Raw genomic sequence first — 25,979 nt, forward strand, 5'->3', positions numbered from 1 at the left:
CTTATCGATTAGCACACGTGTGCAGTGTGTTTGTTTTTATTTAGCTGTGCGCAAATCGTTGAAATATAATTGTTATTTATAAAGGTGAGTTCATTTAAGATTCTGCACTTTGGTTAACAAAGTTGAAGAGTACAGTGCAAAATTGAATTCCGCCAGCTTAGTTCTATAACACATTCGATATTTGTTTAATTGAATTCAATAAAAGTGGTTTGTTTACGTTTTTCTTTGTTGGAATAGTCAAAAGCGATCTTTATTTTTAAAAACAATTTGCAATCTAAAAGCCATGTTTACACATAATCAAAAAGATTAATCAACAATACTTTTGTTGAGCGTGTGACTGCATTCTTAACTCAACATACATACGTATGTACATAAATATGTATGGTGTAAAAAATTTAAATAAGCAGGGCAAAATTTTTAAATTTATCTTTTGACGCTTTACCAGGCTACCAGCTACCCACAAAAGACCTGAAAGCTTTCCAAATTGCATTAAATATGCAAATGCATATCCTTGTAGGAAACATCCGATTTTAAAAAGTATCTTTTTATGGATATTGATAACGTATCCCATATCTCTAAGAAGGTGGGGTCAGCGAAAACCTAGCTTTTTTGGTGGAACAAATGTTCATCAAGCTATAAAATTTCTGATGATTTTTTGGCAATTCAGAGATTTAGACGTTTCGGGAATTTTCAAAGTATATTACTTATATTAAATTAGATGACATTAAGCAACATCTAAATCTAACCTAATTTAAAAAGCGTAGTAACCCTAAATACATTGGTTCGAATTGACCCAGATAAACTTACAAATAAATGTAATCTGAGCAATTTATGGGAGCAATTTATGGGAAGTAAGTCACCTCGCGTCGGATATACATATGTACATATGTATCTTTGAATTTCGTGATGCGTTGAGTATTGAAAATATTTATGAAAATTATATTTCAATCGAACAAGGAGCTATAACCGGTGTAATCCAAATTTTGGTAAAATGGGTATTTCTCCTTACAAACTACCGAGAAAAATGACTATATAAGACATAACACGGCTGTGAACAATTCCTATTTAAAGACCCTAACCGCCCAAAAAAAGAAACTCGTTAGTTTTTCAGTTTTATAATTTTTTCAAAATGTGCATAACAAATGCCAAGTTAATGTATATAAATAAGTGCTTCGTTCATGATAGTAACTTAAGGTAGATACAAAATATTAGCAATTACAAATGAGTCTATGATTAAATGACATGAAATTCAGCAAACAACTTTGACCCTTAAAACATAAGTAGAGGTACTTAAACTCAAACTGAGCAATGTTAGTCGCTAGACTTTAGGTACACGCCTCATTTCAGCTCGATAGTTAATACTAGGTAGAGGTAAATCCGCGAATGCCTTCCGGCTGGGCGTTCAGTTACTCGCCTCGTCCGTGTCGACGTCGGATATATCTTTGAGTTTCGAGTTGCCATTACTGTTGCTTCTTTCATTATCGTCCGCCGCCTTCTGAAAGTTCTCCTGCAGAGTTTTGGGATCCACGACCAGGATGGGTGTACACCCGTCCATAAGGTGCTCACTTTGACTCTGGTACTGCTCCCGCGAAATGCTACGAGTGAAGGAGAAGCGCAGCGACTTGGTGCGTGTCAGCTTCTTCTTGATGGGCGGCTTGCCGGCAACAGGAGCCATTGGCTCCGAGCTGGTCCGCTCCGAGCCCTCCGGCGTGGTGGGCACAGAGCTGGACTCCAACTGGTGGTCCCGCAGTATTTCCTCCGCAAAGCACTTTATCTGGCTCCAAGCGTCCAGGATGTCCTTTTCGGAGGCGTGCTCGTAGGTGACGCAGAATCGGATCACGTAGCGACCGTTGAACTTGGCCGGCGTCATGTGCATCTTTCCCGAGTGGTTGATCTGAGCCAGCAGCATGTGGTTCGGCTCGTCGCCAGTTCTGTAAAGAGGGTCGAGTAAACCATTAGTCTCCCAGAATAAAAATAAAGGACAGCAAAGCCAAGTAACTTGCTGTAACAGAGAGCATAGTATACAACATCTGTCATCTGTAAGCAACTAATTTTCCTAGCCCTACATGACTTTAGAAAATATTTTGATTATATAAATCATTGAAACTTTGTACAACTTTAAGCACGCTTTCTCACCCTTGTCTTCTGAAAGCTTACTAAACTTATTTTACAAGAGCCTAATGTTCTTATTAGGATAGACCACCTATAGAGACTCCCTTATATTTTTTATGTTTATTGGAACACGTGCCATTGGCTACATCCACTAAAACTAATAGTTCCCAAGTAGAATTTTGTTTATCTAGTTTGTTGTCTTTTGACCTTCCATACAATATCAAATCCATTACAAATACATAGCATTTTAACCATTTTGTAAACTTATGAAAGCCGCAAGCTAATTTTAGACAAGTTGCTCTACAGTGAACACCAAAGGCAATATTCAAACCATAAATACCGCCTTAGGAGTTATATATGAAAAAAACCATATAAAAAGGTTAACTTTTCAATTTTCCAATTTGCAAAATTGAAATGTGTTTTTGAGGCCAAGAATTTAAAGATTTTTTTTTGGGAAAGGAAAAGGCGTGAGAAAAGTTTGAATCATCAAACCCAGCTAATATTTACGTTACATTAAAATAATAATGTTAAACATGGCAATAGTTGTAAGACTTACCGCATTCTGAAGCAGACCAGGCCAAGGTGGACATCGTTTCGGACCTCGAATCGCTCGTCCTTTCGCACCAGCATCTCAAACTTCTTGGCCAGAGCCATGTGATTGCGGATATACTCCTGGAGGCCCTTGATGCCGTACGTCCTGAAAACGAACCAGAGCTTCAGCGCCCGGAAGCGGCGGCTCAGGGGGGATGCCATAGTGGCGGTAGTCCACTCCGCTCAAGTGCTCGTGCCGCAGGTACAGGGGATTCACGTTGAGTGCGCTCTTCAGGTTCATCACATCGCGCACCCACAGGGCGGAGGCGTCGAAATTCGTGAGCAGCAGCTTGTTGGGGTTCGTGTTGAAGGAGTCGGCGTACTCCAGGCCGGCGGAGAAGACCCGCATCTCGGGCAGGATGAAGGAGTTGCCCGCGTAGGCGCCGTCTACGTGCAGCCAGATGCTGGACACCTGACGGCACACCTTGCCGATCTCCGTGATGTCGTCAAAGGCACAGCCGCCGGTGGTGCCCACGGTGGCCACCACGAAGAAGGGCGTCAGTCCGGCATTCACATCGTTCTGGATGGCCTGGCGCAGCAGATCGACGCGCATGCGTCCATGCTCGTCGGCATCAATGATCCGGAGCTTCACCAGCGCCATCTTGGTGGCCTTCTCCACGGAGGAGTGCGCCTCGCGGCTGGCGTAGGCAATCAGGCTGGGCAGAAAGACGCTGTCGTGGACGCTGGTCTGACCCTTCAGCTCACTGATGGCCCGGGCGCGAGCTGTGATCAGCGAGACGAGCACGCACTCGGAGGCGGATCCCTGGAGGGCGCCGCCGCCCGTGCTGCCCGGCGCATCCGAAACGAAGGCCTTGGGCAGGCCGAGGGCCTTGGCGTACCAGTTCATCACGATCGTCTCCAGCTCTGCCGCCGCCGGACAGCTGGCCCAGCTGAAGCCAATGGATCCGATGGCACTGCTCAGCATGTCGCCGAGGACCGAGGGAAAGGAGTTGCCCGATGGGAAGTAGGCGAAGAACTTGGGATGGTTCCAGTGCACCACGCCAGGCATGATCTTCTGCTCGAAGTCCTCGAGCACGTCCTTGAACGACTCCGGCGACTGGGGAGCGTCGGCTAAAAAGATACACAGGCAGTCCGGGGATTAGTGGGATGGGTCTTAAATATTTCTTTTATCACCCATAAATTTGGGGGAGAGGAGGTGGGCCAGCAATAGGCAAAGGCAATATTTATGGCACGTCTGTTGTTTTTGGCAGTGAGTAGAAAGATCAACAAGTAAGTCTATACGCAAGGTGTGTGTTTGCGTATGCATAATTAATTGATTTGTTTAGTTGAACTCGGGATTGCGGCGTCCATTCCGGCGTAAATATTTAACTTAGCCAACTGCGCGGAATTCGCCAGAAATTCGCCAGCAAGATCTACTCTTCGCCTGCCAACTTCAGTGGTACCCGGTACCCGGTACCCGGAGGTCGAAGATGGAAGATGGAAGATCGGAGAGGTGGCTGCTTCTGTGGCTACCGAGTGTGCCCCAATTATGCCAGGCCCCCACCCACGCACCTCGATGCGGGGCACTCGAATCCGTGGGCTGGGTATTTTCGAATAGTTTACACTCGCACATTATTCACATGACTCTTCGGGCAGCGGGCAAAACAATTAGTCAACATGATTTAACAAGTTTTTGAGAGGCATTGAGTTGTGCCCGCTGGTCTTGCCCAGCTTTCTTTGATTATTTTGCGCGAAGCGAAATATTTTCGGATTTATTGCTAATTTGTTTGGGCATAGTTAACAAATTAGTGTATACAATTTATCACTTGTGCTATAATTAAACTTTTCCCTCCAGTTTTAAATGAATTTCAGCAAAAACAATCGAACAAAATAGATCTGACTAAGAAATTATCGTTGGTACGAAATTCACGAAGGACATTTGTAAATCCAGTCGTCTGGAGATTTTAAAACTTTTATATCTGTTTTCTTTAGTCAAGTACGTGGGATCTAAATAGTAAAAAGTATTTCTGATACAATATGGGTAAATAACTATTGTAAGCCGATTTGAGATAAGGAATTTTTCTTAAATCATAAAACAAACGCCAGGTTTTTGTATTTTAACTAACACTTAACGTAAATAACGTTAATTTGATTGTCTAGCTTTTGCCAGGTATTTGATACTTTCACACGTATTTTTCTTGCTTGCTCACCTGGTAGTAGTTTTTTTAGGTAACCCGGATCCAGAGTGGGCGCCACATCACGCTCCTCTATGTTTGTGCCATATTGACATATATAATCGATCACTTCCTTGCCGTATTTGCGAAACTCTTCCACATTCATTTTGTTCAATTTACACTTTTCGTTGGTTTTATTTATCAACAAAGTTCGGATATTATTTGTGCCTGTACGTTTATACGTTTATCCTCAGAGCTTGAATACTAGGGTCCAACACAGCACCCACTGACTTATCTCGATCACTGTTAACTCCCGGTTATCACGTAGCTTGCTCGTTGCAGCTCAGCTTCCTTGACGCGAATGTCTTGGCCAGTACGCTGCATTCGTTTTTATATGGCCGGAGATCGCTTGCTCGATCGCCCCAATCGGGTACTCTCGGCCTCGCTCTTTTCTCGGCTATATTCCCTTCTCACACCTGCGAGGTGTTCGGCACTCGTACTGACGTTGGTTGTCTCGTGATCAAACTCGAATTACCGATCCGGAGACTCGGACTTCGTTGGCTGGGAAACCCGCTTTGGTCATTATGACCTATTCTCTCATTCCGTTCCCGAATACGGACGGAGCATTAGCTGGCTTGGCCAAAAAGTCCCTGGTGGGCAAGGGTTTCCAGCTTCTGGCTTAATTACACGGTAAGTTATTTGCCATTTGCCGTACGATTTTGTAATTAATGACAGTTTCAAATGTCAAATTGGTCAAATTACTTCATTATGGTTGGTTATAAAATTTATGGATATTTTTGGGAAATACACTAAACCAATTATTTTCGGCTTTTATATACACATATCATAATGAGTTAGCTTACTTAAAAAAACGTAACCTCTTTCGCACATGTGGTTTTGGCCAGTGTTAAATATGGTACTAGTTTTTTGGATCTAGGTAAGGTACAAGGTATTTTAGAAAATAAGTACCTAGGTCAGGTAATGTGTACACTATTTGAGAAGTTTCTAGGTAATGTAAAAAGTACAAAAAAGGTTTAAAAAACATTGGCAATTAAGTCTCGTTGTAAAAACAAGTAAAAAGAAACATCTTTCATCTTGCAAATGCGTTGGAATTAACTTTTCTTCAAGTTGCAGTCAAATTATGCTGTTTTTATACCCTTGCATTGGGTATTATAATTTCAGTCAGAAGTTTGCAACGCAGTGAAGGAGACATCTCCGACCCTATAAAGTATATATATTCTTGATCAGCATCACTAGGCGAGTCGATCTAGCCATGTCCGTCTGTCCGTCTGTCCGTCTGTCCGTCCGTTTATATGCAAACTAGTCTCTCAGTTTTAAAGCTATCTGCATGAAACTTTCCCAGAAGTTGTCTTTCTATTGCAGGTAGTATATAAGTCGGAACGAGCCGGATCGGACGACTATAGCATATAGCTCCCATAGGAACAATCGGAAAAATAAATGAAAAAAAAATTATAACTTTTCTGTTTTTTAATTTTTTGTTTAGTTCTTCGACATATAGCAATGTTTAATTATTTCAGAATTATGGTTTAAATTTTATCAAAATCGGACGTCTATATCAAATAGCTCCAATAGAAATAATAAAAATATAAAAAATAACTATCTTATAATTGAGCTGCAAATCATCATAGTTTCAATGTTTTTCAGCATATACTCAAGTAAATCATAATTTAAATATTTTCAAAAGTATTTAATTCATGCAATAGCTGCAAGGGTATATGAACTTCGGCTTGCCGAAGTTTGCTTTCTTTCTTGTTTTTATTATTGTCGAAATTAATGTAAAATTAAATTAAGTGGTAACAAGCAAATTGGAAAAGAAACAAAATATATCTCAGTACCTAAATATTTAACATAGCAAATTATTAAGACAAATAGTAATTTTTACCTATAGGTAAGGTAAAAGGTATTCTCACATTCTTTTACCTATGTAAGGCATAAGGTATCATAAATTCTGGTATCGACACTGGGTTTGGCTGACATTAATCTTTAACTTGCCTTTATAATTGTTTTTCCCATCTTTGGAAAAGTAAGTTACTCAATTGTTTGTAACTCCAATATTCCGCTAATTTTTGACAACATTTTTATCGCAAACATATAGTTTATTTCTTTAATGGTACGCTTTTACAATCTTTATCTTACCTATCATTTTTACCTCAATTAATTAAATTTAGCAATTTAAATTGGTTTTGAGAGTGTTCTCCTGGTTTATGTGAGCCGAACCTAAATTATTCTTTTTTCGTTCGGTTTTTCGGGGAACTTTTGGCGCTTTTTAGAAAATTTCTGACTTCTCATAAATCCGGCACGTGCAAAGAGTGCGCAAAAAGATATTTAAAGAAGAGAACAAACTTGTTCCCTCTAAGCTCTTGAAGAATTACTGATACTTTCATGGCTGATGTCTTTGGCACTAAATAGAAGGGGAATCACTCCAAGTACTCAAAAGTGGCAAACAATTGTCCAAACATTGACCAAATTTGTTAACGGAAATTGGCATGCACGAATGACCAATCCCTGGCAACAGGGGCAACTTATGACGTAGCTGTAAAGAACGCCCATTGTTTCATGGAATCTCCAGCTAGGTGGAACACAAAAACACAAATATTAAAATAAACAAACGTTGCCAAATGAATTTCAACGATTTATTCAAGTTACGAGGCGAGGGAACATGGGAGATAATAGGTGTGGGTGGTGAGCACGTATGAATGAATGGGTTTGTTGTGAGAGTCAGCTGAAGGCCCCCCGTAATTTGGCTGGGCGATAATTGCCAACGGTTGCTTATCTAACTCTGCCCTGTAATGATCTGACATTAGCTATGCTTACTTCCCAATCCATCATGTATTTTAGATTATAAGTCATCATCTATGGCTTCCCACTCCCTAATGGTACAGTGGTTGTAACTGTCTCTAGGTTTACAAATAGGGTAAAATCACATATTTGCAATCAATTTAAGTGCAAAGTAAGCTTTATCATAAGCATATTAAATTTTGTTTTTTGGTTGATTCTCAATTCTATCAAGCAAATTGATATAAAAAATGTAATCTAATATAAGCAGGGATAAAGAAATTATTTTGTCACAGAAACATCTCTAGTTAAAATGTACATATTATGTTCATATAGAACAGCTTATATAAAAGAGGTCAACTAGGTCACTAAGTTCACATTTTTAAGGAAACACAATGACATTAAAACAAACTAGCAGCAACAGATCACTTTGGGCGGAAATCCTTTGCAAAACAAAAGTAATAGAGGATTTCCAAAATTTGTTTGCTGTCTGCCCTATTTCAAGGAAGATATATTTACCAAATTTCGAAACAACACCCTCAGCAAATAAAAACTTTACAGTCTCCCAAAGGGGAATAATGGAAAATTTTGGGGAGATATATATTTTAACAAGAAAGAAAGCAAACTTCGGCAAGCCGAAGTTCATATACCCTTGCAGCTATTGCATGGATTAAATACTTTTGAAAACATTTAAATTATGATTTACTTCAGTATATACTGAAAAACAGTGAAGCTATGATGATTTGCAGCTCAATTATTAGATAGTTATTTTATATATTAGTTCTATGGGAGCTATATGATATAGACGTCCGATTTTGATAAAATTTAAACCATAATTCTGAAATAATTAAACATTGCCATATGTCGAAGAACTAAACAAAAAATTAAAAAACAGAAAAGTTATAATTTTTTTTCATTTATTTCTCCGATTGTTCCTATGGGAGCTATATGATATAGTCGTCCGACTTTGATGAAATTTAAACCGTAAATCGAAAATATTTAACCATTACTAAATGTCGAAGAACTAAACAAAACATTAAAAAACAGAAAAGTTATAATTTTTTTTCATTTATTTTTCCGATTGTTCCTATGGGAGCTATATGCTATAGTCGTCCGATTTTGATGAAATTTAAACCATAACTCTGAATTATTTAACCATTGCTATATGTCGAAGAACTAAACAAAAAATTAAAAAACAGCAAAGTTATAATTTTTTTTCCTTTATTTTTCCGATTGTTCCTATGGGAGCTATATGCTATAGTCGTCCGATCCGGCTCGTTCCGACTTATATACTACCTGCAATAGAAAGACAACTTTTGGGAAAGTTTCATGCAGATAGCTTTAAAACTGAGAGACTAGTTTGCATATAAACGGACGGACAGACGGACAGACGGACAGACGGACAGACGGACGGACAGACGGACAGACGGACATGGCTAGATCGACTCTACTAGTGATGCTGATCAAGAATATATATACTTTATAGGGTCGGAGATGTCTCCTTCACTGCGTTGCAAACTTCTGACTGAAATTATAATACCCTCTGCAAGGGTATAAAAACCTATTGACGAAAAAAATGAACACACATTGAAAAAACAAACATACAAGCAAACTAGGAGATGAAAACAATTAGTTGTTGTTTCATAATATAATATCTACTTAACGCCGGTTGACTTTTGGTTTATTTTCTACGATTTTATTCAAAGCTGACATTAACTGCTCGTCAGCTGATAACACATATGTTACCTTATATTATGTTCAGCAATAACTTATAGGCTTATTTGCTTTTGTCACTAAACTATAAAATAGTAAAATTCCAATTTAGTTTCTTGGTTCGCAGGGTTTGTTTTTGTTTTAAATAAACGTCAGAAATAAACTCTGAATATTTTTAAGCATATGAACAAAAATCGTGCAATATAACCGTAAAACCCTTTTTGATCCCAAGATATAAAGGAGGAATCAGATTTGACCATTTCGGGATCTTATTTGGGTAATTCTTTAATCAAATAAAAGGTCAACAAGTACTTCTTAACCAACCCTGCAATAATCAAATACAATTCATATTTTGCACTTTAAATGAACCACAAAGCATTTTGTAACTTGTACAGAGACGTAAGCCTAAGTTCTGTTCAGAAATAATCAGATTTCAACCACCGTAGAGAGGCTGAACCAAAGGTTGGTAAACATGGCTGATTCACTCGGCGCACGCGTCGCCGCCTTGAAGAGACTCTCAGTGAGAGCAGAGTCCACTGGCGGAGATTCGGAGATCGTGGGACAGAGATCGCCTGAACACCGTGACTTGCCGTATTGCTCTGCTCCTCTTTCGCGGTCCGAGCTTCGCCTGAACTTTCATTCACAGTACCAGCCACCACAGATGACGTCTTGCGTCTAAATATAAATTCGTATTCAGTTTACGCGGTCACACTTCAAAATGCTCGAGGTCCATTGTCATCATCCACCGAATCCATCCGCCTTCTGGTGCTGCTACATACGTGAGATCGGGGATGCGTGTTTGGAGCGCGGCTAACGCTTTTGTTGTCTACCCATTAATTATGGCAGTTGGCACTGCCTAACACCGAACAAAATTCCCAAAATGTCTCGATACAGTCAAAAATCGTTTATATTTATATAGGAATTATATAGGAATTTATATAGGAATAATAGAGTCAAACAACAGGGGTTATCATTGAATATAAATATTCCTCACAACTGTAACAAAAAACCATAAATGATAAATTTTATCTCCGTGATTGAGAATTACCTTTTTGAAAAAGAATTACCTTTCAAGCGAAAAGTATACTTTAAAAAGTAAGTTTTTAACTGATTAACTGGTAAAATGAAGTTTTCAGTTTTTAGTTGGTTTCAATTAGCTTTGAAAATCCATCTTTTAATTCAAAGAGAAAGTGTGAGTTGTGATGAGAAAAATTAATTTAGTTTGATTTATCGAAAACATTAAATAGGAAAGGTTGATTTGTGGAACCTTCGACAGTAAGAGAGCTGACTGTATATTTTTTTTTTGGTAAATTTGCATTAATAAATACATTTTTTTGGTTTTTGATGGTGCGCACGCTTGACAACAGCTGACGGATATTGCATGTTAAAATTTCTTGCCCCGGGTCTCTTCTTCTGTATTTTCGTTTATTTTGGTGATTTCGTTTGAATTTAATTTTGCCAAATCATACCTTTGGCATTTCACTCATTCTGGTGCGGCTAGGCATGCTAATTTATGGGTTTGGAATTCATTTATTGATTTATTCTGCGTGAGGTGTCAAAGATTCTGTCAATTGATACTTTGATTTTTATTGGCGCCAGAAACATATAATTGGGTTTCTTGGGCGAGTAAACAGTAAAAAACCGGTTTTTTGGTTTGAATTTCATGATATTGTGTCAACAAATTTGCTCATGAAGAGTAAGATTTAATGGATAAAGTTTAATGTTTTTCGTTTTATGGATTTGTTTCTAGTAACTTTATCTTTATCTCTATAGCCTAACCAAATAATTCAAATCAATCAATTCGAACTATATTTTGAGAATAACAATTTATCCACTCCCAACTGCCATGCGAATTTTTATCTGGTAAATTTCCGCGAATTGTGTAATGTTAGTTAAACAATCCTAATCCATAGAAATGGCTCAGGTGTGTCCTCGTGTTCAGCTCGACGGCTGTGGCTCGTAAAGCTAATGCCAAGAAACTTGCAGATGATCCACTTCGCACCTATAATCAGGTCGTGCGGAATTTGATAAGGAACTGGGAGTCTCCCGTGGTCTACCTTAGAGATCGCGGCTTTCTGCCCAAAAACTTCGAGGATACGTCGAGAATCAAACCAAATCTAGATGCCCTGGTGCAGCGAATGGAGAGGGCCAAAAGGCATCAGGCCAAGGGAAAAGACATCGTTTTAAGAATAAAACCCACAGAGATGGGAAACATTAAGCAGCTGAAAAACTCTGCACGAAATCAACGTGGCATTCTGACCGCCAAGGGCTCTGTACTTTCCAACTTGGAGCGATTGGAGGCCATAGATAGCAAGATGTCACAGTCCAATCCCAGACTAAACGAACAGGAAGGACAACTGCTGGCCATGAAGCGGCGCTTGGAACAGTTGCAACCAGGAGTGGCCAGTCTGGACCAGCCAGGATATCGCAGGCAGATTAATGTAACGCCGAGAGTCAAAACTCCAGTTAAGTCAGCGCAAAACTACGATGAGATATTGCAGAGAATGATTGAAAAGACCAGTCCACTGTCCAAACAGCACTCCAGCTCGCAATTGCGAGCCTCTAAAAATGCAGTATTGAACTCGAAATTTCAAAGTGCCAAAGACGATAAGTTGTTGAATTCGGCTCCAATAAATTTGAGTACCTATAAAGCTTTCAGCTTTCTGCCCAATTCGATTGATAAACCCTTCATTGACCTGACCAAGTCTAGTCGAGCAGAAAACAAGAACCAAATGTCGACCACTAACTTTGAATCGGATTTGGCCGCGCCCAGGTATCTGAATTGGGACATAAAGAATGGGCGACTGGACCATTACTCAAGCGCTGAAAAGGAGGCCTATCTGAACCAGTTGGTCAGAGTGTTCGGACAAAATCTGGACTCCAAGGGGGCCCATCAAAAGTGGGGATAACCCGTATTCCTGGAACCCCAGGATCCCCTTCCAAAGACCCGCTGATGATTAACTTAAGCATTTGAAAATTTATGATCTCCGTTTGATGACTCACAATCCGTTTGGAGTCCGTGCCAACACAAATTAATAATAGCCATTTCCATTTCCATGACTTTAAACAAAAATCCTACGTCATATCCATGGCATCAGCAAAACCAATTGGTTTTCTTTTGTTTACCTTGTGTGAGCGCACAGAAATCACAGGATATTTCTGTTTACCATTTGTCTGTACGTATGCAAATGATTGTTTTCAGTGTCGAATCAACGCATTGATTCGGCAACCATATGCTATTGCAAATAAGAGGCCAAGCCATGTTTTTGGATGACAGCGTAAGAAAAAAATGTTCCAATGCAATTGAGTTGCGAAAAATATAACAAACTAAGAACAATCTATATACACTCTGACATTGGATATTTTAAAAAACAATCTTTAAAAACTAATAAATAATTATTGCTTGCAAAATATTTAAAATCAAATATTTAGTGGGAAGTCATTCTCAAAAGAATTCAAAGACATATTTTTGAAATAATATTTATTGCATTTCGTAAACAAGAAAGTAATTTGATCGATTGGCTACCACGGAACTTAGAGTACAAGTATTATAAGGGAGGTCGTGAGAAGCCTTGACTTTGGTGTCCCACCGCGTTGTAGATTGGTCTAGAATTCAACTAGGCGCCTTGCTTAGGGAAGCGCTAATACTGTATTATATATGTGTTTTCCATAAACTGAGTGGATATAATTAGTTGAGATTGTCCCGTGTGGCCGATGACTTGCGCACAACCATGGGCGATCGGCGAGGCGATCGCAGTTCCAGTTGCTGCTGCTGGCCATTCACGTTGTCCAACTCGTTTTCCGGCGAGGGGGAGGATCCGGCTCCGGAATTACGTCGTGACGACGAGGCCCGCACGTGGGTGTCCAGATGGCGAAAGCTGCAAGAGAATTTTAGGGTTCTTTGGTTACAAAAGGGAAACTTCAAGGGCTGCCATTACATTCTGGACATCATCTTATACTTATCATTGTTTTCCCGGAGACTTTTTTTTTTAGACATTGATTTTTAAAGCTTTCATACTGAACAATTAAAAGGTTGATCTCATTACCTACTGCTCCGACAAACAGTTGTTACAAGGTTTGGTTTTTTGCAATTTCTCAATTTTCATAAAAAAAACAAAAGCTTTACCACACTTATAAAAAAAAAACCTAGTAAATCCAAATATCTTGTACTCAATGTTTTTAGTTATTTTAAATATGCAAATTCTTTTTAAACTTTTCTTTTGACTATTATCGGCATTGATTTCAATATCTAAGAATTTTATTTTAATCTGAACCATATTTAGATTAAATAAACTGTATTTAAATCAAATAGGAACTATTTGAAATCTAATATTTTCAAAATTATTTAAATTATTTAATATTAAATCATGAAACTTAATACGCATTGTATTTAAATGATTTAATCTATTATTATTTATTTATTAGGTATTTGATGTATTTTTAAAATACTATTCCTTTTTTTATCAGTGCAAATATGGTTGTTTTTTAATAAATATATATTAAACGCTTTTTAAGTACTAAACAAAAAAATATAGTACTTTTCTTAAAGCAAAACCAAATGGTTGTTTAATTGTTTTAAGTATTTAAAGTAAATTTTGAAGCCTGAGCAATTGTCTGAAATGTGATGGTATTAATAAATTTTTAGACAGTAACTTAAATTTAAGTCTAAAACTAGCTTTAACATGACTCCATGAGCCCTCTTAAAGAGTTATATTTTGCACTTGACTCACCGCAATGAGACATTGCTGCCTTTCTCCTCGTTGTTGCTGTTGAAGAGGAAGGCCAGCGGCCAGGATATCCACGAGTTGTGGTCCACCGAGCTCTGGGTCCGGATGATGGGGGCACTGCCGCGGCTCACCACCGGCGATGGCAACTCCATGGAGAGCTTGGGGGTGCCGGCCTTGTTAATGGCCGGGTTGTATATCTTCGGGTCGCTGACCATGCGCACAAAGAAGGAGCGCTTCTGGGCCAGCGTGTCCTGCTTCTTGCGGTTCATGATCTCGGAGAGCTCGTCGTGCTGCTCCTTCTCCAGCAGCTCGTTGGCAAAGTCCACGATGATGTCCCAAGCGTAGTCGATGTCCTCGGCGGTCGCATTCTGGGCCACGGCGCAGAACCGGATGATGTAGCGGTCTCCCACGCTGGCCGGCACCATGTGCAGTTTTCCGGACTCGTTGATTATACTAAGTAGCTTTTCGTTTAGCTTGTCGCTGCCCTTCAGCCGGAAGCAAACCAGACCCAGCTAAAGCAATCAAAATGTAGGGTTATTAAAATTTCCTACACCAAAAAAGCTTAATTTGGGGTGACAAATTGCTAACTACGACAAATCAAAAATCAAATACATTAGTTTACCAATTGAGTTTAAATAAACCAAACAAAACCGCTTATAAATGTGATAAGGTTTTACATAGCCCCCATGCAATGTTCGTAATTAGATATTTTGATTTCTAGGAAATGTAGTTAGTTGTGATACAAAAGAAACACACTTCCTTCAAAGTTTTCACAACGTGAGCTTCTGCAGATCCGCTACCGAATCGCCACTCAATTGAATTGGGCACGCTTACGCTCAACAAGTCCGAAACATTTGTCAGTCGTCGACTGGATGAATCACTTGTGCCTGTCGCTGGCCAATTTTCTATAGCAATTATGCCAAAACACTTCCATTGAAAAAGCGAAAAAGAAATCAATTTTTTTGCGTCAGTTTCTTTGCGGAATTTGGCGTGTAGTTGCGCACGTTTGCTTCATTTGCCTCATTTGCCTCATTGGGCAGGCGGGTGTGAACAAGTTCACGTCTTCGTGGCCAAGGCCCTCCGGACAGTGTTTAGGCAGCGATACTTGCGTTACACGCCAGTCAATTTCCCAATTATAGCTGCGCCCTACATGGGTGCTGGTCCCTTGGACACATTCGCATAATGGACCAACACACCCACAAGTTGCTTGAATGAAAATCCCACACATTGCGGTGCGGTGGGGTGCACAAAAGAGCTTTGAACTCTAAGCATGATTAATTACTGGAAGAAACCAAATCAATCGCAACAAGAGCAAATAAAAGAGAAAATAGAAAAGAAACGAAACGAATCGAAAGCAAATGTAACTCACCTTGACTTGGTTACAGATCTCAAAGCGTTTATCTTTGAGCACGAGCTCTTCGAATCGCTTGGCCAGTTTGATATGGTGACGTATGTAATGCTGCAGCCCGGAAATCCCATAAGATCGCAGCACGAACCTGTAAATACGATCTTACTTCAGACATATAAATAAATAAAATTCGTAGTTGGTGTCTTCTGGGTGGGCAACAATTAGCAATAAATGTTTGTTCGCCCGTGTTTCGTCGTGTTTCGGTGTGGACTCATCTCATTTGGGCAATGGATTCGGCATTACAACTAAATCGCAAGCAAATACGGCGAAGGCACATGCTTGAGCTCTAAACAAGTCAACACACTTAACGCCACTCCAGGGCAGTCCAAAAACAATTCAATTTTCGACAATAGTCAACATTCAACAGTCAACAGAGCCATTCGCACTTGGCTGTCGAGGGGCCCCTTTGGACCCCATATGGCACATGCTACATACCACAGCTTCAGCGAACGAAATCGCCGGCTGAGTGGAACTCCCCAATGACGATAGTCGATGGCCGCGTCCGAGTAGCCGTGCTTCAGGTACAGCGGATCCACCACCAGGGCTGATGTCAGGCGGATGCGGTCCCGCACCCACAGCGTCGAGCAGTCGAAGTTGGTCAGCAGCCATTTGTTGGGGTTCGTGTTGAATGAGTCGGCGAATTCGATGCCCTGCGGAGTGGACAAAGTCGGATGGGACTGGGACTGGGACTGACTTCTCCGGCAAATCCACTCACCTTCAGGAGGGGCTTCAGCTCGGGGCAGATGAAGCTGTTGCCCGCGTAGGCGGCGTCCACATGCAGCCAAACGCCCGGGAACCGCTGCAGCTGCTTGCCGATCTCCGGCAGGTTGTCAAACGCACACGAGCCCGTGGTGCCCAGCGTGGTGGAGACGAAGAACGGCACCAGTCCTTGCAGCTCGTCCTCCTCCATGGCCTCGTAGATCGTCTGGCCGCGCAGGCTGGCGTTCTCGTCGGGCTCCAGGATGCGCAGCTTCACGAAGCAGATCATCGCCGCCTTCTCCACGCAGCTGTGCGCCTCCTTGGAGCAATAGGCCATCAGCTTGGACAGCAGGTGACCCTCCTCCACGAACGGGTGCTGCGCCTTGAGCCTCTTCAGGGCCTGCGCCCTGGCAGCCAGCATCGTGACCAGCACGCACTCCGAGGCGGAGGTCTGTAGCCCGGAAAATAATTCATAAGACGCGGGTTAACGAGTTTAAACTGAGATGGGTATACTTTATAGCTCCGATGGAAAGATTGTGAACAATTTGGCTACAAACATTGAGAGATCAAGAAACTATACAATACTATAAAAGCACAGAAATAAAGGCTCGGGTTAAATCAACATTCTTAACAGTTATTTATATTTATAAAAATATAATACTTTTTTTTTTTGTTATTTTTTATGTCTTTGAATTGTATTATAAAAAGAAAGAAAGCAAACTTCGGCAAGCCCAATTTTATATACCCTTGCAGTTATTGCCAAAATTATATATTCTTTAAAATATCTAAGTTTCGATTCATATGCGTGTATGTTTAATTGGGTCGGAAATATCTCCTTCACTGCGTTGCAAACTTCTGACTGAAATTAAAATACTTTCTGCAAGGGTATACAATTAAAATTAGTCTATTTGATTATGTTGTTATAACATTAAATAGTCGAGAAACTATTATTTTTAAAGGTGAAGTACTATTTTCTAGGCAATTAATTGTATTTCTAACGTGGGACAGATTTGTCCAATTAATTTGACTTTACTCTTGCTTTATGTTTGAACTTTACTAAGCTGCACAAATTATAGCTTAGCAAAAAGTTATTAAAAAGAGCGGTCATGTAAAGGTTAAATTCGGAAAAAAAACTTTTTAGTAAGGTTAAACATTGTACATTTTAGGAAGCAATGAGTTTAATTAAAAACCAAACCGTTTTAGTTGTTATGTTTTATGTATTGGTCTTAAAGTTCTTATAAGAGTAATTCAAACGAAACGTACAATAAATCGACTTTTGATCAGTTAATTACATCTGCTATAGTCAACATTTTTGTCTTCTTAAAAAAATAGCCTAATCGGAGATACTAGACTATAGAGTTATTTTAATTTTTTTTTTTTTGGTGCTTACCTGAATGACTCCCCCACCGGTGCTGCCCTCCTTGAGGGCCAGAAAGTGATCCGGCAGACCGATGGCCTTGCCCAGCCAGTCGAGCACGATCGTCTCCAGTTCGGTGCAGGCGGGACTGGCCGCCCAGGAGAACCCGATGCACCCAATGCCGTCGCCCAGCATGTCGCCCAGGATCGAGGGAAACGAGTTGCCCGCCGGAAAGTAGGCGTGGAAGCGCGGATGCTGCCAGTGCGTCACGCCGGGCATGATCTTGTCCTCCACGTCGCTCATGATCTGGTCCCAGTCCTCCGGCTCCTGTGGGGCCTCGGCTGTGTGGGTGGGGGTGCTGTGAGGAAGGGTCTTAGTGATTTTCGGGAGAATCGGACTTACTTGGCAACAGATGCCGCAGGTAGCCCGGCTCTACGCTGGGAGTAACTCGGCGCTCGTTCAGCGTCTCCAGATAGTTGCAGATGTACTCTACCATTTCCATGCCACGTTTTCGAAACTCAGTGCTATCCATCTTTGATTGATTCTCCAAGTGGCTTCTCTGCTGCTCGTGAGTTTGCGAGTTTGTATTTTTCCGTTTACCCACACGCTGTGCGTTGGTATTTAAATTTGGAAAATTTACCGATGAATCAGAGAAGTGGGCACCTTTAATATAAGCAAGCAGGTTCCAGTTTGTAATGAATGAAAAATCGCATTTTATAGTTTTCATAGGAAAAAAATCGACCTAGCTCATTGTTATTAAACATATGCATACAAAATTAAATATAATCGCTTATACAATATTTTATTTTGTAATAGGTAGCTGCAAGGGTATATAAACTTCGAAGTTTACTTCAATTCTTGCTTACATAGTTTCATATTTGAGACATTTTCTAAGGGCGTTTTCACAGCTTCATTGTTAGGACAAGATTTTAAAATAAATTGTTGTATAGAGTTAGTAGGCTGAAAAAAAGAATTTAAAATAATTTTTTCTGAGAAAACTTTTAAATTTATTGATTTTGTTCACATATTGTGGTATATTAAATATTTTATAAAAAGGAGTTGTATTTGAAAAAAAGGTTGTCGATGAGAAAAAAATCTTCGATTAACTACTAAAAATTTAGTCAAGAAGCTCGTTTAAAAATTTCAGACTAATCGGTTGAACTGTTTTCGAGCAATATTTTGAGAAAACCGAGCTTAAAGTTTTTCCTTGTACTTTCAAGCAGTCTGAAACGCCTTTTAAAATTTGCGTGTAATTTTGAAAATATTGACCGGAACGATATTATATTTTCTGTGTGTTTATTTTTAAATATATATAACCTAAGAAAACAAAATAAAATTAATTTCCCTAAAATTACAAATATAGATGTTTCTACTAAGAAATTGTAGAAATCGATATAGCTTGGATATATATTTAAATTTGGTCAAAGCACCAAATCACTTAAAGGGGTTAAAGAACTGGAAAAACAACGGCATTGGACAATAATTGGTTCATGATTTTATAAATTTCTCGCAGAGAAACAGTGCATAATGTAATCGTTGACATTTCTATCTATCTATCTGTATAAACGTGCATATATCGGAAACTATAATTGCAAATGCTAGTCCGCTGGATTGTAAGGCTGGACTTACTCAACAAATTCTTAAATTTTATTGCACTCTCTTTTTTTTTGATACTGTCTTGAACATAAAATATGTACCCAGAATGCTAAAAAACTTGTAAAATCTGACAATATTTAAGGTTTGGAAGCCTACTGCAGCTTTAATAAAACCTTATAGTCGGGGATCTCAAAGCGTTTTTTCTTGTATTTTGATTAATTTAACAATATGTCCAGAACAATTTCTCAAGGAGTGTTGTCAAGCTTTGACCAATTTGATTTTTAAACTGGTGTTTCCCAGCGCAATAGCGGGTTTTTTTACAATTCGTCTAAATGAAAATATTTTAGTTCATGTGGTAATAACGAATTTTAAATTTGAACACTGTGCTTAAATTCGAACAACAAATTCGAGTTTTTTTTTTAATTAAAGTATGTATTTCGGAATTTTTGTAATTTTATCGTTCGATTTGTTTTTAACAATCTGCTCATATTTATTTATTAAATCCATTTCATTTTGTTTAAAAAAATGTATTTTTCCTTTATTTTATTGTTTTGTTATTTATGCGATCTGATTTATCCCCGCCGTGTCCGTAGTTTTTTCGGCTTTCTAAGCCCACCAATTTACATTTCACATTGAACTTGATGTATTTATGTTGTTGCTATTTTAAATTTATTATGTCCGAGGTTGTGGGCTGGTTAGAAATTTGTGTTCCTCAATTTTGCTCGATTAAATCGCGGATGCTTTTTATAAACAACATTTTTTGTTTGTAATTAAACTGCGGTTCCTTAGGCTTGTTTTATGGCCATGTAACGTATACAATTCACAAATAGTGGTCGACAATTAGTGGTCGATTGGCTATCACCGTATCCGTGGCACTTACTTGAGTCAAAGCGAACCCCGATGAGTGAATCTTGTTCCGAGTCCGAGACGACGAACCGTTGGCCACGACTTGCGAAACCAAACTGATCCTTGCTCTGCGGTCTGGCCAAAAGCTAAGCTCGGTTGCGGCTGCTGAGGCTTCGCCTTCGGCTGCCTTGGCATGTCTAATGAATGCATACTTCAGTGGGTTGGAGCCGAGATGGGGCTGGTGGTGGTGTGGTGGGTGCGATTGAAATGGCAAATAAATGGAATTTTTGCGACGCTTCATTCATAGCTAGGAGCGGAGGAGTGGGTGGCCACCAAACCTCTTCCATTGTGCGTGAAGATATGCAAAGAAAAGGAAGGGAGAGTGCAAAGTTAAGCATCCACCAATGCCCATGTGAGGTTGCACCGCTGCGTATACTTAATATTGCGTATACGCACTCCCAATTGAGTTTTGAACTGTTAAATGCTTAGCCAACCTAATTTGCTCTTAAAATAAAACTCAATTTGGCCATGGATGAGTTAATTCAAAGTACGTGTTGTCATAAACATACAACAAATTACATTGAAGGGCAGCTACCCACGACTTTCCACTTATCCTTGCCCGGGATGCGAACCGTTTTATTAATAACTTCCGCACCAAATTGAATTATTATTCGTACTTGACAGGAATGGCGGTGGTGCCAAATGATTGTGACGATGGGCCTGGCGTTGACGATGAGCCGGGCAGAGCAGCCCAAGCAGGAGCAGAAATAGAAGGAATTTCAACGCATTCCTTTTGCAAAATTCCAGCTCGCTTTCCTTTTCCATCTCGGGCTCCTTTCGTTCCGGCTGCATTGGGCCATAGAATTGTCTGGGACACGTGGCCCCATGTACTTGCCATCATCATACCACACAACCATCTGATTTTTCCCTCGTTTTTTTGTTGTTGGATGAAAGTTCATTAATAAACTTTCATTGCTGCTGTCGAATTCAGCTGCAGCCCCCATACCCAGAACCAAAATGTTGTTCGGCCTCAGCTTCAACAAGTGGCATCATGCTTCTGCGGCTATCATCCCCCGGTGACCTCCTTTCCCGCTACCCGCCACCCTCTCCATCGCCCGTTGTTGTCTAGTGGCCGACACCAGCAGGGTTTTATTTAATGGGAAAACGCCGAGAAAACGCTTCTGCATCCGCTTTCATTTAATTGCTGTAGAAATGGTTTTTTATTGACTTTTACTTGAACTCCTCTTCAAAATGCATTAAGTCGAAGCAAAGACTGTCATGGTTTTGCCAAAGCGTTTGCCTTACTTCTTACGAAACTGTACCTTTTATTTAAGTTAAAAATAAGCTAGGCTAATAATATATAATAAAATATAATTTTGTATCAATTCTTAAATATTTAAATCGAAATTAAATGTATGTAGTTGCCACTTTAATTGTTTTATTCATTTAATTTATTAAACACATTGTAAATTTGGAATAGGTAAATAATTTAATATATATGTTTAAAAAAACTTATTATTTTTAAATTAATTTAAATTACTTATATAGATCAACAATGGTCGTTTAAAAACCAATGCGCTGCTAGTTTTCTATAAAATGTTGATATAGTTTTACCAATCACAGAAATCAGCCCCAAAAAAAACAAAAGAATTAAATTAAAATAAATTATTTAAGCTTCAGTTAAGATAAATGCCGATCGTTTAAAAACAAATCTGTTTCTAGTTTTTTTGTAGTTTGTTCTCCATCAGGGAATCATATTGCTTACCAAATCAGCTCTGGAAAAACAAATCATGCTCTGAAAAGTGTAGGTAACTTCGCTGGCCAGAATACCGTTCTGCCCTTGCTGACTCGGCTCATAAACCGAGCAATTATTCAATTTGCACGGACTGTGACCGCGCAATAGCTGCTCCGGACAGTTTACGACGAGTGGTTGGTTGTTAAGTTGGTTGTTGAGATTCTGGACCACGGGGTCTTTTTTTGCCCATTATCGGTTCAAGGTTATTGCCGGAGGGCTTCTGCAATATTATATTCCTGATGGGGTAAAACAATCTTATTTGCAGATTTAGTCGGCCCGCCTCAAAATGATGCACTACCGCAAGGCTGAAAACGTGGAGAAGGAGCTGAGCAAAAGCGATTTGCCCTTCGAGGACTGCATGCCAAACCCTCAAAAGGACTTTCTCTGGATGCATGTGAGTATTAAGGGCTTTTCTCCGTACATTTTCCCCAAACTTGTTACTTAATTGTAGGTAAAAGGCGGTACTAAAGTGAGCAATGTGATTGAGTTCGCTCAGGCGGCGCTGAACAAAGGCGAACACAGATGCGTAGTGTGGAGCGGATCCGGCGGCGGAGTGGTCAAGACCATATCCTGCGCCGAGGTGCTCAAACGGAGCCATCCCGTCTACCAAGTGACGCGCATGGCTTACACCAGGTGAGCAGGTTGCTCGTAAGCAACTATGGTGTCATTACTATAATAGAGTATTTGATAAAGCGTCGAGGAGCACTGGAAGCCGCAGATGGATGGCCTCGAGGAGATAATCGTCAACCGCCAAATACCAGCCCTTCACATCCTCATGAGCTTGGACGAGCTGCCTGATAGTATAGAAGGGTGAGCTAAAAGTGGCCTTAAGGTTAGCCATTAGCTAGTAATTCAATATTATTTGTATAGTTTACAGAAGCCAAACACATCCACCGACTTTTGGCAGGGCGAAGAGGCTCATCCACGTCCCCAACACCGCCAGCAACACCAACAGCAACCAGGTGCCGGTGCCCGGCCAAATAAACGCCATAGGTCAGGACGCAATAAACCAGGCCAACAACACGGGAAACCTGCCGCAGAAGAGAATCAACCTTCCAGCCAGAGTCAAGGTTAAGATAAGCCGTACAACTAGCCTTCTAAAATTGTGAAAACTCCTCTATTTGCCGTTTGTAAAGGATATACAAATAAAGTCTAATTTATCACAATAGCATTATGGCACTAAAGCAATTGAGGGCAATGAAAGATTAGCTCTTAAGAGATAAGCGCGCGCGGGCTTTGTATATTTACTTTTCATAGATACAGTACTTTTACTTACAGTAAAGGCATTTCGGGGATAGACAACATCTTTGTCTTCGTTTTCATACGATGGCTTGAACAAATTAGGGACTATACCTGTTAAACCCATACAAAATTATGTCATTCTGGAAATTAAAAAAAAAAGAGTATTTTCATACAATGTTTTTAAGTTTTTTTCCCACAGTAAGGTACATTTTCGACTTTATTTTAACTTTAAGTTATTTTTAAAAAAATAATAAACAACGGAGCTATAAGCTGTCTTACTCTAACTGCTGACATGATTGAGTGTCCAATTCAAAAAATTAAAAAGGTTATTAAAGCTAAAAATATTTCCCTGCAATCTTTGAAAAATATCAAAAGTTAAATACCTTTTTAATTAAAACAAAAGATTGTAAGGAAATACATTCAAAAATTGTTTAAAAGACGGCCATCCCGTTTTCATAGAATATTTTTGAAAGTGTAAAAAAACATGTATCCTAGACTTAGGTTAAGTTAAAGATCACTATCGTAAATTTAAATCTATGTCTGCGTAATGCGATATTATGTTATCCATTTTTTACGATAAAAATCGATCACATTTTGCAAATTAAATTTTGACTTTGTTTAAACGGCTCTTAATCCTGTTTTACCATTCTTTTAAAGTCCTTAATATATTAAAGAAAAAATTAGATAATTTTTTTACGTCCAATCCTCTCTGGAGAAGTCCCTGTTTCAGTCTTAATTTTGTTATTTTCCTTGCATATAGCTCTTTAAATAAAGTAAGTATTTAGTTATCATAACTAGTCAATTGAACAATTAATTCAATTTGAGGAAAAAAAGGTCCGCTGAGGCAGGTTTTTACTGTACTTCTGCTTTTATTTATTGTGCACACAAAATTTGTTGTGCACACAAAACACTTACGGAATGCTGGACAAATCTAATCTGCGGTTTCAGTGGCGCTTATCAACGCACGAATGTGTAGCCAGTCGGTTAGTGTGAAAAATGCTGGGTCTGCGACGAGTTCTGCGATCGGCTGCACTGCGTCAGCTTCGCAGTCTGAGTGGCAAGGCGCAAGGCGATGTCCTCCCCCAGAGCTGCGATGTCCTGATAATCGGGGGCGGCGGAATGGGTGCCTCCTCCGCTTTCTGGCTAAAGTCCCGAACGCTTCAGCTGGGAAGAAAGCTTAATGTCCTGGTCGTGGAGCGGGATTCTGGGGTATGTATGGTTTCCAAACTTCTGAATACATTCTAGTGCTTAAGAAAAAAAAGTTAGATAAACTTATACCGTGGTCGGTATAGTCTTTCTTCCAACACTGTGCAATAACTTTTGTGGTGTTGTCAAATTTAAGAGACTTAAAATCAGGTGTTTGTGTTTGCAATCGGTCTATTACTCATTTAGTTTGAACTAATGTTAGCGATGGTTGACCCTGTTGTTACAATTTAAAATGCGAATGTTTTTACATGCAGCTGATCATAGTGATTATATGTATATTTATATATAGGACTTTTCAATCGAATTCTGACAAATCTTTTATAATAAAACTAAACCACAATTACTTTTACTAATCTCGAAATAATTTTATAATAAAACTAGAGAAAAAATGTATCTTATTAAAACCACAATTCCGTTTACTTATGTATATCGGAATAATTTATAACTTGCATTACTTACTTTGTAACTAATATTGCTTCCGATTAAATATTGTTTGCTTGACTGGATTTTGTAGTACACCAGTGCTTCTACTGTGCTGTCTGTGGGCGGAGTTCGCCAGCAGTTCTCCCTGGCCGAGAACATAGAGATGTCTCTGTTCGGATACAACTTCGTGGTGAACGGAAGCAAGCACCTGGGGGATGTGGACCTCTGCTACCAGCCAAACGGCTACCTGATCCTGGCCTCCGCAAAGGGAGCCCATATCCTGGCTCAGAACTCCAAGCTGCAGAACGAGCTGGGGGCCCGAAACGAGCTACTTGGTCCGGCGGCACTCCGTCGGCGATTTCCGTGGCTGTCTACGGAGGGTGTGGAGCTGGGCTGCCACGGGGTCGACAAGGAGGGATGGTTTGATCCCTGGGCCCTTCTGATGGGCTACAAGAAGAAAGCCCGCGACCTGGGCGCCCATTTCGCCAATGGATCGGTGGTGGGCTTTGAGTGGAACGACTCAGGAGCCCTATCCGGGGCAGTTGTAGACGCCGGAGACGGAGTGCAACGAACCGTAAAGTTCGACACCTGCGTCCTGGCAGCTGGAGCATACTCGGGTCAGGTTGCGCATCTCGCAGGCATCGGTGATCCGGGGGCGAAGGAGAGTTCCCTTAGGGTCGCTCTGCCGGTGGAACCCCGCAAGCGGTACGTCTATGTGTTCAGCACACAGGGGCAGAACTGCCCGGAAGTGGCCACGCCTCTGACCGTCGACCCGGATGGCACCTACTTCCGGCGCGATGGTCTCTGTGGCAACTTCCTCTGCGGCCGCAGTCCCAGCGAAGACGAGGAGCCGGAGTGCGAAACGCTGGAGGTGGACCACGGTTACTTCGAATCGAACGTCTGGCCCACACTGGCGAGCCGAGTGCCGGCCTTCGAGTCGGTGAAGATCCAGAGCAGCTGGGCGGGCTACTACGACCACAACACATTCGACGCAAACGGCATTATCGGCAGACACCCTCACTACAGCAATCTCTTGATAGCAGCCGGTTTCAGCGGTCACGGTATCCAGCAGACTCCGGCCGTGGGTCGAGCCATTTCCGAACTGATCCTGGACGGCAAGTTCAGCACATTGGACCTCTCTCGTCTCGGCTTCGAGCGCCTGGTGAACAAAAAGCCCATGTTCGAGGTGAATATTGTTTGATGAAAGCATTACTGGCGCTAAGAACCCTATCCTTGTGTGTGTATGTACTTCTTTTATTGCAATTTCTGTTGTGTATATAGTAATTTTGTATAGTAAAGTTCACGTTTTAGTCACGTACAGCTTTGTTGGTGATTTGGCTGCAAGTTGTCAAGA

General features: G+C 40.3%; 5 protein-coding genes across 7 annotated transcripts; 3 read left to right on the forward strand and 2 right to left on the reverse strand.

The window, feature by feature from the left end:
- On the forward strand, nt 1-22,920 carry LOC108145096 (ribonuclease P protein subunit p25-like protein). Its single transcript, XM_017270288.2, has 5 exons — nt 1-84; nt 22,020-22,148; nt 22,206-22,387; nt 22,448-22,564; nt 22,625-22,920. Exons 2-5 carry the CDS (start codon nt 22,041-22,043, stop codon nt 22,827-22,829), a joined length of 612 nt encoding a protein of 203 aa, XP_017125777.1. The 5' UTR covers nt 1-84; nt 22,020-22,040; the 3' UTR covers nt 22,830-22,920.
- On the reverse strand, nt 1,100-5,188 carry LOC108145094 (aromatic-L-amino-acid decarboxylase). Its single transcript, XM_017270286.2, is given in 4 exon segments — nt 1,100-1,931; nt 2,669-2,856; nt 2,858-3,774; nt 4,854-5,188. Coding segments are annotated over 4 exon segments (1,764 nt in total). The 5' UTR covers nt 4,984-5,188; the 3' UTR covers nt 1,100-1,402.
- LOC108145095 lies at nt 11,124-12,737 on the forward strand. The gene is made up of 2 exons (XM_017270287.2): nt 11,124-11,189; nt 11,251-12,737. Exons 1-2 carry the CDS (start codon nt 11,173-11,175, stop codon nt 12,233-12,235), a joined length of 1,002 nt encoding a protein of 333 aa, XP_017125776.1. The 5' UTR covers nt 11,124-11,172; the 3' UTR covers nt 12,236-12,737.
- LOC108145093 (tyrosine decarboxylase) lies at nt 12,799-24,739 on the reverse strand. Of its 3 annotated transcripts, XM_041707283.1 has the most exons (10): nt 24,662-24,739; nt 23,912-24,243; nt 23,031-23,136; nt 17,920-18,180; nt 17,551-17,858; nt 16,177-16,611; nt 15,897-16,111; nt 15,423-15,549; nt 14,057-14,565; nt 12,799-13,204 (listed from the first exon to the last, which is right to left on the reverse strand). In XM_041707283.1, the coding sequence occupies exons 4-10, from the start codon at nt 18,047-18,049 to the stop codon at nt 13,015-13,017; spliced, it is 1,914 nt and encodes a 637-aa protein (XP_041563217.1). In that variant the 5' UTR covers nt 18,050-18,180; nt 23,031-23,136; nt 23,912-24,243; nt 24,662-24,739; the 3' UTR covers nt 12,799-13,014. The 3 variants fall into 3 exon arrangements, with proteins under 3 accessions (XP_041563217.1, XP_017125774.1, XP_041563220.1); XM_017270285.2 differs by lacking the exons at nt 23,031-23,136; nt 23,912-24,243; nt 24,662-24,739 and adding an exon at nt 19,994-20,087; XM_041707286.1 differs by lacking the exons at nt 12,799-13,204; nt 14,057-14,565; nt 23,031-23,136; nt 23,912-24,243; nt 24,662-24,739 and adding exons at nt 14,642-15,334; nt 19,994-20,087.
- Nucleotides 23,993-25,943, forward strand: LOC108145068 (FAD-dependent oxidoreductase domain-containing protein 1). Its single transcript, XM_017270247.2, has 2 exons — nt 23,993-24,205; nt 24,717-25,943. The coding sequence occupies exons 1-2, from the start codon at nt 23,993-23,995 to the stop codon at nt 25,824-25,826; spliced, it is 1,323 nt and encodes a 440-aa protein (XP_017125736.1). The 3' UTR covers nt 25,827-25,943.
- Nucleotides 25,944-25,979: the final 36 nt, after the last annotated feature.

Source organism: Drosophila elegans, unplaced genomic scaffold, assembly GCF_018152505.1.
Source record: "Drosophila elegans isolate 14027-0461.03 unplaced genomic scaffold, ASM1815250v1 contig_133, whole genome shotgun sequence".
In the NCBI taxonomy this organism is placed as follows: Eukaryota; Metazoa; Arthropoda; class Insecta; order Diptera; family Drosophilidae; genus Drosophila; species Drosophila elegans.